This window comes from Cydia fagiglandana, chromosome 16, assembly GCF_963556715.1.
Source record: "Cydia fagiglandana chromosome 16, ilCydFagi1.1, whole genome shotgun sequence".
Classification (NCBI taxonomy): domain Eukaryota; kingdom Metazoa; phylum Arthropoda; class Insecta; order Lepidoptera; family Tortricidae; genus Cydia; species Cydia fagiglandana.
In genome coordinates, this window is record NC_085947.1 from 9237429 (window position 1) to 9256484 (window position 19056).

Consider the following 19056-nt stretch of genomic DNA (forward strand, 5'->3'; position numbering starts at 1 on the left):
GTTCGAAATTAGGTACCTTGACACGCCTCTTAAGAAAATCGCGTCAAAATAATTTTTCACCTCAGCAGCACGAACAAGGGTACTTTGCTTCTTAAAAACAGTGAGCAAAATGCGATTTTGCTGAGTCATTTTGTCTCACTCAGTGAGCAAAATCGCATTTTGCTCACTGAGTGAGACAAAATGTCATTCAAGTGACCTTTATAGTCAAAAATCATTTCAACATCCGGGGTCTTTATAGTCAAAAATCATTTCAAAATCCGGGGTCTTTATAGTCAAAAATCATTTCAACATCCGGGGTCTAATACAAGTTCGATATACTTGGGTTCTATTATCTCTGTCCCTCTAGGTATGTTCTCACTGCTTAGGGTAAAAAATTTTGTGTACCTACTACACGAGATCAAAGTTATTTACATCTCGTGCGCTTTTGAATCCCTTACTACGCTCAAGATTCTAAATTATAGTATCTTTCGCTTGCACGGGACTCAAAATAAGCACTCGAATAAATATCAAACTTTGATCTCTTGTTGCACAAATAACTATTGAACACCTCTCTCGCTTCTGCTGCTGAGTGTACCTATTATACAAGTCTTAATTTATCAACACCCAAAATACTACTGAACATTCAGCGTTCAGCATTCAGTCTAATAAACCTAGAGGCAGTTCCACTTGTTTAACGGACACTGTGGTTAAGCGGTGACATGGCGACTTTAATAAAGTGAAATTTACCAATGTCACCAACCTGGCTTTAAAAAGTTAAGCACAAGGTACTTATTTATACCGTGTGCGGCCTGTACCGGTCGATGAGAGGTGTGGGAGAATTAAAAATGCAGCGTTCATGCAGATAGGTAGTGCAAGACTTTTTATTGAAGTAAACAAGTATGCTTGATGATTTTTAGGACCCGTAACGCCATCTATTCGAAGTAATGAGTTTTAATACATAAGATTGATAAGTTCAATGGTTCACATGCAAAATTAGGACTTTAAAATTATTGTGATTACATAGTAGATGGCGTAAACATCAAACCGTATATTAATTAACTTGAACATACTCCCCCGGAAAGGACGGAGTCCTTTACACAAGGCAAAACACATAATTTAGTAATAGATCTTTGTAAAACACCAGAAATTGTCCGTATATCGTAAGTCCGAGTTAAGCCATCAGGGCCTGGATGTTTTCCTATAATACGACCCATCGGCCAGCTTCCAGGCGGGAGTCGTTGGTCTTTGACCAGTACCAAGTCGCCTATGTCAAGATCTTTGGTTACGCGGTTCCACTTAGGACGTTGCTGAAGACGGGTTAAAAACTCCTTCTGCCACTGTCTCCAGAAATCTTGCAACATCTTTTGCGTTAGTTGCCATCTAGATAGTTGGTGAATCTTAAAGTCTGTATAGTCCTCATCAGGGATACTAACAATCTGTTCAGTGGTCAAAAAATGACCTGGGGTTAACGACTGTAAGGAGTCTGGATCATCATTGAGAGGATATAAGGGCCGAGAGTTCAGACAACCTTCAATCTGGGCAAGTAGCGTCGTCATTTCTTCAAAGGTGAGGGTTGAATTTCCTATGACTCTTTTCATATGATATTTGATAGACTTCACGCCGGCCTCCCATATACCACCAAAGTTTGGAGCTGCAGGAGGAATATACTTCCATTTAATCCTCATATTGTCCAACTGCGCTGCAAACTCGTCTGGGATTCTTGCTTGACCTTGGCGCCACATGGCTATCAAGTCTTTCTTGGCTCCTATGAAATTTGTGCCATGGTCGCTCCACATCTCTGCGCATCGTCCTCGTCTAGCTACGAATCGTTTTAAAGCTGCTAGAAATGCCTCTGTGCTTAAACTACTCACAAGCTCGATGTGGAAAGCTCTGGTCACCATGCAGACAAAGAGAGATATGTACGCCTTGGTGGATTTTGCCCCACGGCCTTTGCTCATACGCACGTTTATAGGTCCCGCAAAATCGACTCCGCTGATCAAAAAAGGCTTTGCGGGCTTTACTCTTATAGCAGGTAGATCTCCCATGAGCTGACTGCCGGTTTCTCCTCTCTGACGGATACACACGATGCAGTTGCGTACATATTTCTTTATTCTATTAGTCATGTTGATTAGCCAGTATTTGGATCGAAGATACATCACCATCAATTGCGGACCGCCATGAAGAGTGCTGCTGTGTGCTTCTGCTAGAAGAAGAGGTAACAGAGCATTGTCCTTCGTGATTATAATGGGGTGCTTCTGTTGGGCTTCTAAATCAGCATGGCGTAGTCGGCCGCCTACTCTCAACACACCCTTTGGATCTAAAAAGGGGGCGAGTGACAACAATCGACTTTTTCTTTTCAGCTGTCTCTTACTCTTTAAATCTTCAATTTCTTCTTGAAATTCGATTTCCTGGGATCGTCTTAAGCAAATGGTAAGTGCTTCATCTCTCTCTTCAGTCGTCAGGTAAGTTGGTAAGTGATCTTTATTTTCTCTCTTTCTTTTCAGGTGCAGCATCCATCTACGACAGTATGCGATTATTCTCACCAGTTTCCTGAGCGACGAGTATTTAGCGATCAAGGTAAGTATTAAATCCTCTTCATTTTCTTTAGTGGTAGTAACTAATGTTTTTATAACTTTTTTGCATTCTAAGTCTGTTTCAGGTACTTCGGTTCCCGGCAGTTCTATGGCTGGCTCCTTGAGAAACGCCGGTCCCTTCCACCAGAGTGTATTTGTCAAGAGCTTTTTTGGCATAACTCCTCGTGAGGCTGGGTCTGCTGGATTGTGTTTAGTATTGACATAATACCACCCGTTTATCTCATTCATTTTCTTAATTTCAGTAACTCGATTTTTTACAAAAGGAGTCCATCGACCTGGGTCGCCTTTTATCCATGACAGTACAACTTGTGAATCTGACCAGGCAAATACTTGATGTTTGTCAACTTTTAATATGCTTACAACATGTTTCAGAAGTCTACCCAGCAGAACAGCAGCGCACATCTCCAATCTTGGCATGGATATTTGCTTCAAAGGCGCTGTTTTCGTTTTAGCCGTGAGTAGCGATACTTGTACTTGCCCGTCTGTGTCGATAATTCGGACGTATATTACTGCTGCGTAAGCGCTCATCGATGCGTCAGCGAATCCATGAATCTCAATCGAGCTTCTGTCTGCATTGGTATGTATCCAGCGATTTATCTTTACTTCTGTCAATGCAGGAATCTCTTTTCTAAACTTCAACCACTCTTCCTTCACGTCATCTGCGAGTTCTTCATCCCAACCAACACCTAACTGCCATAATTTTTGCATGAATGTTTTAGCGATGACTACCGCAGGCGCCAGCCAACCCATCGGATCAAATAATGAAGCTATATCTGCTAAAACATTCCTCTTCGTGACAGGTTGTTCAGGTAAGTCTTTCAAATTATTCGTTATTTGTAATTTATCTTCTTTAGTGTTCCAAATTATACCCAAAGTCTTAATACTGTCTCTTCCATCTACTTCTCTCTGGGCCTTTGGGGATCGTTTTACAGGTTCAATCTCTTGCATGAATGCTTCACTATTTGAACTCCACTTTTGAAGTTCAAACCCACCCTTTTTGAGAATTGCTGTGATTTCTTTCTGATTTCTTTTAGCTTCATCTTCTGTTTCATGCCCCGACAGGACGTCATCCATGTAGAAATCCTCTAGTATTATACGCTGTGCTTCAGGATACTCTTGACCCTCATCTATCGCAACTTGACGTAAGGTTTTGATAGCCAAGTAGGGAGCGCAAGAGGTCCCGAAGGTAACGGTAAGTAGCTTGTAGTCTTCTATCGGTTTTTGAGCATCACTTCTCCAAACAATTCTTTGATAATCTGTCTCTGCGTCGTTAACTTCGATCTGCCGATACATTTTAATGATATCTGCGACATATGCGATTTTGTGCGTTCTCCATCTAAGCAGTATATCGCGTAAATCTTCTTGCAGAGTAGGACCTACGAGCAATGCATCGTTTAAGGTGACCCCATTAGTTCCAGCACATGACGCATGAAATACAACTCTAACTCGTGTGGTTTGTTTGTCGTCTCTTACAACAGCATGATGTGGTAGGTACACGCAATTCTCGGCTCTTTCTTCATCATCTACCTTCTTCATGTGTTGCAGATCTAAGTACTCTTGTAAGACGTCGTTGTAATCTTGTTTCAATTTTGGATTCTTATCTAATCTTCTTTCTAGCGACATCCATCTCTTCACTGCTATATCTCGTGAGTCACGTGGTAGCACAGGTGGTTCTTCTCTAAATGGCAACCTGACCACGTAACGACCATCTTCTTTTCTTTTGTGTGTCTTCTCATAAATGTCTTCTGCCTTCTTTTCGTCTGAGGTTAGTGTATTACTTTCTTCTTCTATGGTTTCTAACTCCCAGAACTTCTTCAGCATGTTGTTAAGATCAACATTAAGATGCATGCTGACGATGTGGATTAACAGTGCCCTCAAATTCAGAAGGACATGTAAGAAAGTACTAAAATCACATAGCTTGCAGTTGTACCTAGACAGAGATGAGCAACATTCAGCATTAAATTTAGTAGCGCGAAAAGGTGTAATTGGGAAGTATTCGTGGAAGCAAAATCTGAATGACCCAGTGAACTACGCCAATTCAAGATTTAACGTAACGAAATTCGTTTAAGCCTGAAAGCTCAAACTGACCCCACAGGTAACTCGTAAACCCTCCTGGCCGCCTCGCCGGAAACGCGGTGCTCAGAGGAAAATTAGTAAGACAACCGAGTAAATTATAGGTAAGTATATTTTAGATTCGTTCCAATCAAGCAAATATTGAAAACGGTGCTGGATTACAATCCCTACTTACCTACGTAGTTACTCGTAACGAATATGTAATGTGACAGAGACATGCTGAACTGCTGCTTACGCCTTCGGACTCTTCGGAGTGACCTGGCCTTAAACCGCCCCGAAATTGACAGACCTAATTCGAAATTGCAAACTATCGCCAGAATGAAGGACTTTATCAACGACAATCCAAAAAATCAGAGTATTCGTGCCAGCTTCATTCTTAAAATCCTCTTTATGAAGGTGGTGGTACAAGCCTTTGAGTAACAAGGGATGATTGCACGAGAGATTTCACTGGGTGCAAAAAGAAAGCCCGTAATGCAATAAAAGGCGCATCAAGAGCTTTTAGATATCAGCTGTCACATCAGCCGGTACTACCAGACAATGCCCTATTAAGGTATCCTCAAAGTTACCAACGAGTACCTTGATCTTACTGTAAATTGTATCGACTGTGCCGGAAGCTCGTAGCGAACCGTTTATAGAAACAATGACGCAGCTCACTTCCGCCAGAGCGCAGAGGGCCAGCGGCCACTCCCACGGCCAACGCTCCAACTCGCATACGACCTACTTATCTAGTTACCCTCATTACTATCTCATTATTGTCTACCACTAGCAAGGAAGACGCTCTGCATTTTGGCATGGTGTTTGACTGCTATGAAATAAAGTAACTGATGTACATAGGTCGTGATATTATAGGCCTATATGTTGAGGAAAACCTGTACTACGCACGCGAACTTTTGCAATGAGAGTTATATGTCCAGAAACGATCATAACGCCATGAGTGCTATGCTTTATGCTTTATTGATTTAGTCCGTAAGTACAAATGCACAAAGAAAACGTTTATACTTTATTACCTACTCAAATCTACGAGAACAATCACAATTGCTCCCTTAAATTATGCCCGACTCTCCCTCTAAAACCTCTCAGACCATCCACTTCACAAAAACTGCATTGCAAATAAAAACCGCAGACCCTGACAGCGACAAAGTTCAGCTTTTACGTCAAATACGAACAAGAGAATAACCATTAAGTACTTCCAGTCGGTCGGGCTGCGTGCAATAAATGAATGAAAAACTCTTCTTCAACTTGGTAGATACAATTGATAAGTTGCCCGAAGCTAACTTTTTGCTTTCCAGACCATTATTGACGGCCGGGCTCGGAGAAATCAGACAGTTCTTGATATTTCTATCTGATTTGAGTCTGGAATAACTGGATTTTGCTTGGATCAGACGTGTTCGTTATAAAATGTTTATATGTAATCAAACATTTGATACATTTGATTGAAGTGTAATTAAAGCCACGCAAGTAAACTAAGCTAATTAGGTATACAATGTTTTAACTTCATATTGTCGAATTTAACTCCATATAATACACTCTGACGTGTTGCAAAAAGTGTTTTTCTCAAAAATGGACGGCAAAGTCGACTTTGCCGTGTAAAACATAGGTCGCGAAGCGCGTAGTTTATGGTCAGTCAAAAATTAAAAAGTTAAAAACATTGCAGTCTCGATTTTGGGACTGCAATGTTGCATACAAATTCCATTATTTGTCGAGTTCCAAATTTTTTAAAAGTTGAAATGACCATATCAAATGAAGGCACAGGCCCATTAAACAGCCGAACAGATGATTAGTACCGCGACTATTTAGCTGTCTCAAATAGGTTGGCGTATTATCGGCAGAAAAATACACTTCTATTTTTTTTATTAAAAAAATAAAAAGGCGGCAAGGGCTTTTACTGTGAAAATATATACGTAAGAACGTTGGTTTTGTAAAATATTTCAATGATATTTATATTTCTTGCACCATTTTTGAGAAAAGCACTATATATGACTCGGCTGGAAGGCTACTTGCTGGCTTCGGATTCAATTAAACGGACTCCCAAGGTCGTCCGTTTAAAACGAATCCTCAGCCTGCAAGTAGCTACTTCCGAGCCTCGACAATAATGTACTATTACTGGCAACCATTAATTGACTAAGTTGTTAAATTAAGTATGTACAGCAGGGGCCTAAAGTGTAAATCTTTTTTAAATTTCATTAATTTATTCAGCTTATGTTATTTTATTTGCGATAAACATTACCAGGTGCATCAGTGTTCATGGTGAGTTATGGTACAGGTATTATTATTATACTAGAATTTGACCGCATATTGTACACTTTTTGTATTATTTAAATGTAGACCAATTATTTGTTTGCCCGGTAACCGTTGTATTCATCGACAACTCAGCTAATATGTCAATTTCACGCGCAACGGCGCACGAAAGAATGCATATCATGCATCTGCGCACCAGCCGTGCAATTCCTTCACCATGCATTAAACTTTTCCCTATCAAGACGCTGCGTGTAAAGCAGGCTAATGTTTTCAATTAAAAACGCGACTGGCGAGTTCCCGGGTTTGTTGGTCAACTTTTATTAGTTCGCAGAGTAGATAAAAGTAATCAAGTCTGCAATATATCGCCTGCACACCTAACTCCAAGATAACTCTTAATTGTTTGATGTGACGGCGTCCGGAGACGTGAGCTAGCTGTCTCGTTACATTTTATCTTGTTTGAGAACAAATTTTCAAGTTTTAATTCTTCTGAGGTAATGATCGAGTAACTCCGGTAATGTTGTTGATACTGCTCGTTGTTAGTTCGGTGCCGGTTTCGAAGTCTGATTAAGACACAAGGACAAGTATCTATCTAGTCTAGAGACTAGACAGACAAGGTTACCTATTGCGGAGAGTCATAGGTACCACTCGTACATGTCTCTTCTATTAAAAAACTTGAAAAATGGGTTTCTGCACGCTATTATCAAAAACGACAGTGTATCGATTTATGTCCATTAAACTAATCACACTTAATATTCCACATACAAATATATTTATCTAACTTTCGTTCAGCATCCTCTTGCACATATAAAAAGCGCACGATCCTTTGCAAAATCCATTACTATAATGGAAATATATTATACCTGAAAGTAAGCTCCTACTGCGGTCATATCTCAAAATGCTGACCCACAATAGGGCGCTCACTTCGCTGTCCGTTAAAAACATAATGCAAATAACCGACATTCCATCTAATAACGTGAAAGTTCCTAGCGGGCGAATACGCAATTAGGATAACAAAAGCGAGTACCGCGAAACAAAAAAATGGGTACCTAGGTAAATATACGAAAATGGGTCATCGAGTGAAGTGCAATACAGGACCAGTGTACGTGGACACTTTAGTATTCACGGCGTGGTCCCAAGAGCCTCGTGAGAGGGACGGTGGAGAGGCCACGCGCGCTGGCGAGCCCTAAGGGAGACGCGACACGATCCGAGCGGCCAGACTGTGCGATTGTTTTCTTTGTGTTGCTTTGACGGACGAGTGTCGGGCTTTCAACTGAAAATTCCAGCAGTAACATCCATAACAAAAGTGCCTTTTTGTACACGTACGTACGAGCTACGTATTCAATTTAATAAATTTCGGTTTCCATCCTTTCGGAATTCGTTAGCAAAAAGTTGTTATGGTAAAATGAAAACAAGTTTATTAAAATGTGTTGCTAAAAATACCGATGCATATTTTGTATTCTGGGCTATAACCGCGAAAATCGAAGTTCGCAAATTGCAGGCATTTTTCTCTGTCACTCTAATTACGCCTTCATTGGAGTAAAAGAGAAAGATCCCGCAATTTGCGAATTTCGGTTTTCGCGGTAGCCCCTCTGAATTCTGAATAACTGTATAGTGTGTACCTACTCATATTGTGTAGGTAAACAGTTTCATAGTACATTATGATACACGTGCGAATAGTAGGAAATTCGCAACGAGAGGCGATAAATTGAAAAACGACCGAAGGGAGTGTTTTAAATCGACACGAGTTGCAAATTACCTTTTCGCACGTGTATTGTACAACGTTTTACATTACATATGGCCCTTTAAGTTTTTAACATAGGCATTGTCCTTAATTCTGCACTAGGGCGAGGGCGGTAAAGTAGCACCATAGGTATATACTGTAAATTAAGTTATGTCTTATCTAAATGCTTACCTACTGCTAACGAATTCCGACTTCAAGCAAGCAATTTGAACAAAACTTGTATGGAAGTAATCTGGAGGAGTGGAGCTTATCCCACCCCACCTGCATTTGCAGTAAGTAAATATTATAGGATTGATAAGTACCGTAAGAGCCTTTTTCACATTATTAGGAGTTTTTTCAAGCAAGGCAATACTTGGCAATCTTGGCATGGTAGGCAATGTTGACGAGCAAGTTCATGGTAGGTATATACTAACGGTATGAAATGTCCAATGTAAAATAAACTCTAAATAGCTCACTCGCTCGCCTCAGTTGAGGTAGGACACTGTACCATCTCATTTTTGCCTGCGTTTATTTATACTTATCCATAAATTTGCTAATATTCAATATTTGATTATGTAGCCGATTTGATTTGATAAGAAAGATAGCTGGCCTTACATGGAGACGAGCTGCAAAAGACAGGATAAAATGGAAAGGTTTAGAGGAGGCCTATGTCGAAAGACAAGCTGTAAAAAGGAAGAAGCGAAAACCGGTTGCCGATTCACTTAGTTAAGGAATTAGATATATAATATATAGTGTAGTATAAAAGAAACATAGTGCAACTTAATACTTATATTATCTTTATTTATTTTTCTTCTTAAGTTAGGTTAATTATAATATGAATATAAAAGTAAAATATAAAAACACTTACAAAACAATAAAAAAAATTATAAACACATTATAAAAAACCTAACCTAGGGTGCCGCCGGCAGCGGCGCAGGGCCCAAGTTGCCGGTGGTCAGGGCCGCAGAGTGAGGAACCGACGTACTATACGCGCCGTGTCCAAAATTACCGCCTTCTGCATCTGACCCTTGATCCAACCACCTAGCGAGAGTCTCTCTAGGTGTTGGTCGAGACTCTTCGCTATGAGACCGTTCGCTGACACGACTATAGGAACAATGATCGTCGAGTCAACATCCCACATGGCGGTTATCTCGTGAGCTAAGTCTAGGTACTTGCTGGATTTGTCCTTCTCGGCCTTCACGAGATTCTCATCATGGGGGATGGTGACGTCGACGAGCACGGCCCGGCGCTGCGATCGATCTATCAGCACGATGTCAGGCTTATTGGCTACAATAGTCCTGTCAGTGATGATAGATCGATCCCAATAGAGCGTGGCACGACCATTTTCGAGAACTGGCGCAGGTGAGTACTTGTAGTACGGCACTTCACGGTCCACAAGGCCGTATAGGAGGGCAAGTTGCTGGTGAATAATTCTGGCTACGAGATTATGTCTGTGCAAGTACTCGCCGTTAGCAAGATGAGAACAACCGGAGATAATATGCCTGAGTGACTCTCCGGGACGGCGGCATGCCCGACAAATGTCGACCGTACCGTCCTTCAGGATATATCTCCGATAGTTATTCGTCATGATAACTTCGTCCGCAATTGCACAGGCAAAACCCTCGGTTTCTCCGAAGAGGTCCCCGAATCGTAGCCAGTTCACCGACGCGGGTAGGTCTACATCGGGTCCCATGAGGGCCTTGTAGAACCGCCCGTGTAGCTGCTTATCCTTCCATACCGCCTTGCGGTCCTCGGTGCTTAGTACTACAGGTTTGCGCCAGTTCTCGTTCGCCAAGGAGAGCGGCGTGAGGCCCCTGTCAGCTGCCACCACATCACGATGCATCCCACACTCGTTGTTGAGGAAATAATTCCTGAGATTGTACACCTCACGGTTGTGGAGATTTTTGGCGTTTAGAAAGCCGCGACCTCCACATTTCCGTGGGATGTACAATCTCATAACAGACGAGCGTGGGTGCAGCATACGGTGTGTGGTGAGCAGCTGTCGGACCCTCCGATCCAGGGCATCCAGCTCGGTCTGAGTCCACCTTAGTATGCCAAAGGAGTATGTGAGTAGAGGCATTACCCAGGCGTTGAAGGCGCGCACTTTGTTGCCTCCTGACAAAAGACTGTTAAGTACTTTTGTGAGCCGACTAAAAAAGCGCTCCTTCACCGACCGTCTAATACTCTCTTCCTCAATACCCAACGACTGTGACATACCAAGGTATTTATAGGTTTCTGATTCAGAGATGGATCTGAAAGACATTGTCTCAGAAAGTTGTAAATTTGTTGAATTTACAACTTTCCCCCGCTGTACGTGCATAACCGCACATTTATCGACACCAAACTCCATGTTGATGGCATTACTGAAGACTTCGGTGGTTTTCAGTAGCTCCAGCAAGTCTTGGCTATTTGGTGCAAATAATTTGAGGTCATCCATGTACAGAAGGTGAGAAATGACTTCACCCCCTCTCCGAAGCCGGCAACCTAGTTCTAAATCCTTCAGCAAGGTACTGAGAGGATTCAGAGCTAGGCAGAACCACAGGGGACTCAGACTATCACCCTGAAATATTCCTCGCTCAATCCTTATAAAATCCTGCGGGCCAGGGCGTTCATCCCCGCCTCCTGGTTGATGAAGAACTGTGGTCCATTGCCTCATACACGCGCTTAGAAAGGCTCTTAAAGCTGTATCAACTTTATACAGCTCTAAGACCCTCTCCAGCCATGAGTGAGGCACCGAATCATAGGCCTTCTTGTAGTCAATCCAGGCTGCTGAGAGGGCCCCCCTATTCCGCCGGATTTGTTGGCAGATGGTCATGTCTATGAGGAGGAGCTCTTTAGTACCACGGGACCCAACCCTACATCCATTTTGAGCAGAGGCCAAAATATTGTTTGCGACAATGTGCGCGTTGATTTTTGCTCTCAAAATGGATGTAAGGAGCTTGTAGAGTGTAGGCAAGCATGTGATGGGTCTGTAGTTCTTCGCTTCCGTGGTACTACCGGACTTATAGAGCAGGAAGGTGACACCAGTTGTTAAGGAAGGTGGGAGAGAACCAAGCTCGAGGGCTTGTTGAAATTGTGCTGCCAAGCAGGAGTGCGAGCATCGGAACCATTTTTATTATTATTATGTTACACAGCAATAAAGGCTTATTTTATTTTATTTATGTAGCCGCCGTAGCCGGGCGATTGCCAAATCATTATATTTGTTAAACATTTTCTTAATATTGATTTGGTCTCTATTCAACAGGTATTTAATTAATTAATCATTATCAGGATGTTATTAGGTAACAATATATGAAGATTATTTTCTATGGAACATTAGAAGCGACCAATTGCATCTTAAAAGTTTTTAAACTAATTAATTCACTCCCTTTCAATTTTCATACCATTAGATTTTATTCGAATTTACACTATCAATAGCAAAGTTATATGTACAACTTATCGCTGTACATATGAATGTAAAAAGTAATATACATGCCGAACAAGATTCCCAGATCAACATCAGAGGTTGGACAGGGTGTGCTATTTACCTTATATTGACATATGTTACGTCATATTATAAGGCAAATAGCTCACCCTGTCCGAACTCTGAATATCATAGCTGAAAAGTTAAATTGTTAGAAAATGTATAAAAAAGATAGAGTAAACATAAGAGTAAGAATTAAAAGGAAAATCAACGGTATAGTTGATGTTATCAAAAAAAAGTAAAAAGCCCTGCTTGCCTTAAAATCCTGTGAGATTTGGTCTGACTTTTCACATCTAATTAGCTATACTGATGAGTTCAACTCTTAAATTTACTTTCAAACATTCCCTAACACTTTCAGTGCCAAGTGCCCCGTTTCTTCTCCCAAAATTAACACACCTAGCGTGTTCTTGGCAGTGAATGTGTTAAGTTTATGGTCATATTAAGAATCCTACCTCTTTCAATACAAAAATAAGGAAAGTTACTACTGGCAAGAATTATGTTTGAGAAACTACTGCAAAGCTACTTTTCAGGCACACAAAGAAAAGAAAATAAACAAGATAAAATGAGAAATAAATTTATTTAAAAGAAATACATGCCACGGTCATTACCTACTTATTATTAGTAACATAGTCATAATCTTATAAAAGTACTACAAGGTTTGTAGTTAAATAAAACATTAGGTTAAAAACAGGGGGGTATATCACCAAAAGTTTATGGAAACAGTAATATTTCTTTACACCGTAATGACATGAACAGTCTTGGCCACTCTAGGCCCCTATAGTAAGTACTAGCGGCTACTTTCTCAGCGCCCATCATATAGACTGCCTCCCCGAATACTAGCAGCCCGAAGCCCGAGCTTACTGGGTCTTAGGACAAATCTGCCACTGGACATAAACACACATTGCACTTGTACCTGGTTTTGACCCTATTGTATCAGGAATATGAGTTGTCAGAGCAGGTCATTTGTATAGTATTTGAAAATACGGTGTTATTATTATATGTATGCACAGGCAGCTTAAAGCTGATACGTGCACATCAAGGTCCACTTGTGTTTTGTAGAATACAAAAGGTGTTCCCTTGTTTTTAATCAGATTTTATATAACCACAGTATAAACTCACAGCTTAAGCTCTAACTACAGGGTCCAACTAAAAGTAACTACATTCAAGCTACTAATGCATGCATGTTTAGTTGTAAATCAAATTCTACTGATAATATTCTCACCTAATAATTAACACATATAAAATTCCAAATAGTCCTGAGTTTAAACATGTAAAAGTCTTCACTTTAGTTCACTTCGAGTCCAAGTCAGTGTTTTAGTCCCGTCACATTATTGTCCACACTTTGGGGAAGAAACTCACCGTTTAAACGATACAATTTAATAACTACAGGCTGAACGATAGTATATTATATTATTTATATTAACAACAATATAATAATAAATAACTTGTTTTTGTTTAATGTTTATTAAAGACAGACAAGAGGATGCGAGGATTACTAGCATAGCATTTGACAATGTTAAATATGACATGCATTGATTTTATTTGGATTTTGCACTTTGTTGGAAAGGATTTCAGCCAATGACAGGGACTATGTGTTTCCGGTACGTTGTCATTCTCTACGGTGATTGGCTAAAACTAGACTATTGTGGCACTTTTCTAATACTGAAAACGAAACGAAACCCTAAGGTTGACAGCATAGTGACAGATAAATACATGCCCTGGAATCTTGTTTGAATTAATCAATAAGTAATTTATTTGCCTTATTTAAATTTATAATACTTACATATGTACATCATGTAAACATAATTACGAATTATTAATAAAGCTACTATACAACGATTGAAAATTTAATATAATGTTATTATTTAAGAGACAGGAAATTTAAAAAACACTGGCAATATATTTTATGACACGCGGTTAATTTAAAACGAAGTCTCTGCGTCAATCAAATCACTTGACAAAATGAATGACTGAAATATAAACCCGTAAAAAAATACAAAATATATTTATTCGGCAAAATGAATAATATGATCAAAATTCAATACGTTCCTAAAGCAAATTAAATTTACTGTGATATGCCGGGGCCGGATGTAAGAGCCAATGAAAATGTCCTCGGCGAAATGTCGACAGAGCCCACGGCTACCGTGCATACTGGTGTAGTACCAGCAAAACCTGAAAGAAAATTAACTGTGCTAGAAACCCATGGCTACATACTTGGTAGGACTATTGGCTCAGGTTCTTACGCCACCGTAAAGGTAACAAAATAATACTTACTTAGGTATTCATTATTTAAAAAAATAGGTACCTACCTATCTGTGGGTTAGGGTATAAGTTCGTAAACTTGTATTTCTCGCGTTCCTCCAATGTACCTAACAGCTAGTTACATATAGGTACTTAAACCTAAAAGGTGGTGGTCATAGGAAGCCAATAAGAAATTAACACATACGTAATCGACTTATTGTCTACAGTCTGCAATAAATATGTAGTTTAAAATGTTTACACTTCTTTGAATTTGTTCAGGAATGAATCTGTTTGGACGTCATACCTTAAAATTAACGTTAATATATTTTTTTAATGACAAGTTTACCAATATTATTTATTATGTTATTCATATATATGGTACAAAAACAAGTCAAAAAACAATAAATAAAAATAACTTAAAATTAAACTAAAATACAAACTAATTTAAATGATTAAAATAACATACGTTTACCCAGGTAGCATCCAGCGACAGGCACAATTGCCAAGTTGCAATAAAAATTATAAGCAAGTTCCAAGCGCCGGGCGACTATCTCAAGAAGTTTCTACCCAGAGAAATAGAAGTTGTGAAAGGGCTCAAGCATGAAAACTTAATACGTTTCCTCCAGGCCATCGAAACAACACACAGGTCTAATCCACTTCAAAAACTAAGACAAAGCTAGGCATATAGTTGGGTAGGGTAGGAACTATACAATAACAATTTACTACGCTTTGATTCTAGGTATTATTCCAAAGCTGCTAAGAGTAAATGTTTTTTTGATGAGCACACCCGTACAATACATTGTATTAGTCCAGTGCTCTTTGAGAGAGCTGCAATTGCTGTGATATGTGCAACAATTTAACAAACGTTATTACATCATCACCATCATCATACCGTCCCGGCCGGTTTCGACCACGGCGACTGTACAGTACTGATTGTTGAGAGCGATGTTCGTGAGCTCTCAGGTGGCTGACATAACCGATTTTAGCAGTAAATGTACGGCCAATTCACTGCAGGTCAGCACCCCTCCGACAAAATTGTAATTGATGACCGCAGGTTGTCGCGCCTTTAACTAATACGTACTATTTAGCTATTTTTTTAAATGTTATTACAGGGTTTACATAGTAATGGAATATGCAGAAAACGGCAGCCTACTCGACATAATCCGTAAGGATCAGCATATAGACGAGGTGCGTGGGCGCCGTTGGTTCCGGCAGCTGGTCGAGGCGGTGGAATACTGCCACGAGCGCGGCGTCGTTCATAGGTCAGCTTGGTTCCCCTTTAGTCTCAACACGTCCACACGGTTTATTTATATAGTGATAGAATGGCAGAAAATGGCGGTCTACTCGACATAATCCGTAAGGATCAGCATATAGACGAGGTGCGTGGGCGCCGTTGGTTCCGGCAGCTGGTCGAGGCGGTGGAATACTGCCACGAGCACGGCGTCGTTCATAGGTCAGCTTGGTTCCCCTTTAGTCTCAACACGTACACACGGTTTATTTATATAGTGATAGAATGGCAGAAAATGGCGGTCTACTCGACATAATCCGCAAGGATCAGCATATAGACGAGGTGCGTGGGCGCCGTTGGTTCCGGCAGCTGGTCGAGGCGTTGGAATACAGCCATGAGCGCGGCGTCGTTCATAGGTCAGCTTGGTTCCCTTTAGTCTCAACACGTCTCCACACGGTTTATTTATATAGTGATAGAATGGCAGAAAATGGCGGTCTACTCGACATAATCCGCAAGGATCAGCATATAGACGAGGTGCGTGGGCGCCGTTGGTTCCGGCAGCTGGTCGAGGCGGTGGAATACAGCCACGAGCGCGGCGTCGTTCATAGGTCAGCTTGGTTCCCTTTAGTCTCAACACGTCTCCACACGGTTTATTTATATAGTGATAGAATGGCAGAAAATGGCGGTCTACTCGACATAATCCGCAAGGATCAGCATATAGACGAGATGCGTTGGGCGCCGTTGGTTCCGACACCTGGTCGAGGCAGTGGAATACTGCCACAGGCCGGACACGCCATACATCAAAAATCGTTTGCGTATCTTTTTGCGTGTGAACGGCACCATAGAATAACTAATAGTACTATACCGTTTAATAGTTGGATTTCTACTTTACTGTCATTATACGTATACGTACTTGTCAACTCACCTATAACTCCTAATGGTAACATTCCATTTCTAACCGCAGCTGCACTACCGGTACTGAACGCGTCGCTGACATTGTCAATTTCCATAGTAAAATCAACAGTAATGCAGCTGTCGTTGGAAATGGACTGTCACCTTTAAAGCTCCCTTTAGTCGCATATCTAATCGCCTTCAACCTCCACAAGTTTCTTGCCATACCTAACCGTTTTTTCTTCAGAGACATCAAATGCGAAAATCTCCTAATGGATCATGGTCTCAACATAAAACTATCAGATTTTGGATTTGCAAGAGGCCACATGAAACCTAAGAACGGGGTATATGCCCTAAGTGAAACCTTTTGCGGCAGCTACGCGTATGCCTCTCCTGAAATTCTGAAGGGGGTTCCTTACAAGCCACAGGACTCGGATATATGGAGCATGGGGGTTGTTCTTTACGCTATCGTGTATGGACGCCTGCCGTTTGATGACACCAACTATACGCAGTTATTAAAAGTAAGTGTCTAATTTGTAAAAACAATCTAAATTTGCATAATTGGCAAGTAATTTAACACTATTTAGAACCTGATAGGTACATGCCTTCAAAAGACTTTTCGTAAACTTTTGTGAAAATCATATCACACACCTGACAACACTGAACAGTTTAATTGGGGGGAAAACATAGAGGTACCATAGTACAGAAAGGAATTGGTAGAGTCGGGAGATGATCAAACGAGGTGCTCGTATGGAACTTTCAGTAGGAGTAGCAGAGAAAGCGTTATTATTGTTTGTCCTTGTCATAGTCTCACTTTTGTTTATTCCCCATCGTAAATTTGTATGGTTTATGGTGCGCAACAAATAACCCGACTAAATTACGTAGGTTGTTTTTAGTATGTTGTTAGGAATGTTAAACCGCGTTTTTAATTTTATTCCATTGCGTATGTTCTGTCACTTATGGGGGCACACGAATAGCACATCTATAGAAAATTATAGTCTATCTATGGGGTAAAAACTTCATAAAACATCAGTACCGTGCATCGGTATTGCTAGTTTGACTTCCAAAATTCGCTACAGACGCAACAAAACAACTTTTTTTTTAAATTATGTTAGGGCTTACTTGTGGTGCGGCAACAGACTAGCCGAGGCGTAGACGTGGCCTACGATGGAGCGAGCTCGCCCAGAAGGTGCCTGTTCACTCTTGATTTGAGGGTTGCCGGGTTATAACTTCAATTAACTTAAGAATCTTCATAATTACAGCAAGTCCAGAATAAAGTGTCATTCCCTCGTGAACCTAGAGTCTCCGCAGATTGCCGGAAGCTTATCACCAAGGTTCTAGCGCCCCTAAAGATGCGTGTGAAGATACCCCAGATCCTTGCTGACCCCTGGCTTAATCCCAACCAACCGAGAGACGAGGAGCCAGATGGAACACAGGTTAGTGCAAACCTTTTTGAATACCTAAAGTTGTCGTATGTAGTTTATCCGCCCTGATCATAGGCTACCTTATCATTTTGCATTACTTTTTGCCTCAGTCTCTCTCTCCTCTCTATATTCCTTTTTCTGTGTGAAACACTTTTAAATTTCAAAATTAACGATAACAATTACAAATCTGCATATATGCCACAACAGTGTTTTTAGTATGTTCGTCGTTGCCTGTCTGTACTTACCTGTGTACTTATTTTACCTAGTTGACGAAGATCAGACGGCCTACCGCGAAACACGAAATTTCTTTATTTCGCGGTATGGGCCTTCAGATCAGGGGGCTACCGCGAAAACGAAATCCGCAAATTGCGGGGATCTTTCTCTTTTACTGCATGAAGGCGTAATTAGAGTGACAGAGAAAGTCGCCCGCAATTTGCGAACTTCGATTTTCGCGTCGAACGTGTTTTGCGGTAGGACCTCAGATGACGAATAATGAACAAAATGTAGCTACTATATTTTTTTTAGCATTAGAAAGAACTTGCAAGAAGGTAAGCGATCTTGACATGTTTTTTAATTGAAAAACGCTTTTTAAAAACCAAAAACTATTACTTATGAAAGCAGAAGAATATAAATGATCGTATTTAGATTCATAATTGTTACATATTTGCCGTAACTTATTTTTTAAAATGTGTTTTTCAATTAAAAGACACATCAATATTGTTTACCTTTTTTCTAATGAGGTATAGCTACAGGTAACTTGTATCATCTTTTTTCAGGAAAGTGCTTCAAACAGCAAAGAAATAAAGAATGTAAATATAGAAACGACATTTGAGAGACCCATAGGAAGAAGTGAAATCATTTAAATTGTAAATTATCGCCAGTCAATATGCTATTAATAATTTAGTACAAAACACAACTTATCTGCCAATATTCAATAAAGAATTTAAAACGTCCATCTTTTTTGTTAAAAGCCCCCTCCACACTCGTGCACTTCGCGGCCCGAAGCCGCGAACGCGAGTGTGGAGCGGGCTTAATAGGGAATATTACGCGAAACTCTTGAGTAGGGGGCGCCACTACCAAATCCATCACAATCTGGGGGTCTACCGCGAAACAATCACGCTTGCATATTCGAGCGATAAAGAGGCAAATAACTAAATTTCGATTTTCGCGTCTCCCGGTAGGCCCACAAGTTTTCACAGTCTATA

At 40.6% G+C, this 19056-nt stretch overlaps 2 protein-coding genes across 3 annotated transcripts; one reads left to right on the forward strand and one right to left on the reverse strand.

The window, feature by feature from the left end:
* Positions 1-1034: 1034 nt before the first annotated feature.
* Positions 1035-4421, reverse strand: LOC134672224 (uncharacterized). Its single transcript, XM_063530125.1, has one exon. The coding sequence runs from the start codon at positions 4419-4421 to the stop codon at positions 1035-1037; it is 3387 nt and encodes a 1128-aa protein (XP_063386195.1).
* Positions 4422-14005: 9584 nt separating this feature from the next.
* LOC134671910 (testis-specific serine/threonine-protein kinase 3-like) lies at positions 14006-18807 on the forward strand. Of its 2 annotated transcripts, none has more exons than XM_063529772.1 (6): positions 14006-14322; positions 14785-14954; positions 15421-15570; positions 16675-16954; positions 17699-17863; positions 18628-18807. In XM_063529772.1, the coding sequence occupies exons 1-6, from the start codon at positions 14143-14145 to the stop codon at positions 18712-18714; spliced, it is 1032 nt and encodes a 343-aa protein (XP_063385842.1). In that variant the 5' UTR covers positions 14006-14142; the 3' UTR covers positions 18715-18807. The 2 variants fall into 2 exon arrangements, with proteins under 2 accessions (XP_063385842.1, XP_063385841.1); XM_063529771.1 differs by having other exon boundaries at positions 14007-14322; positions 16675-16948; positions 17690-17863.
* Positions 18808-19056: the final 249 nt, after the last annotated feature.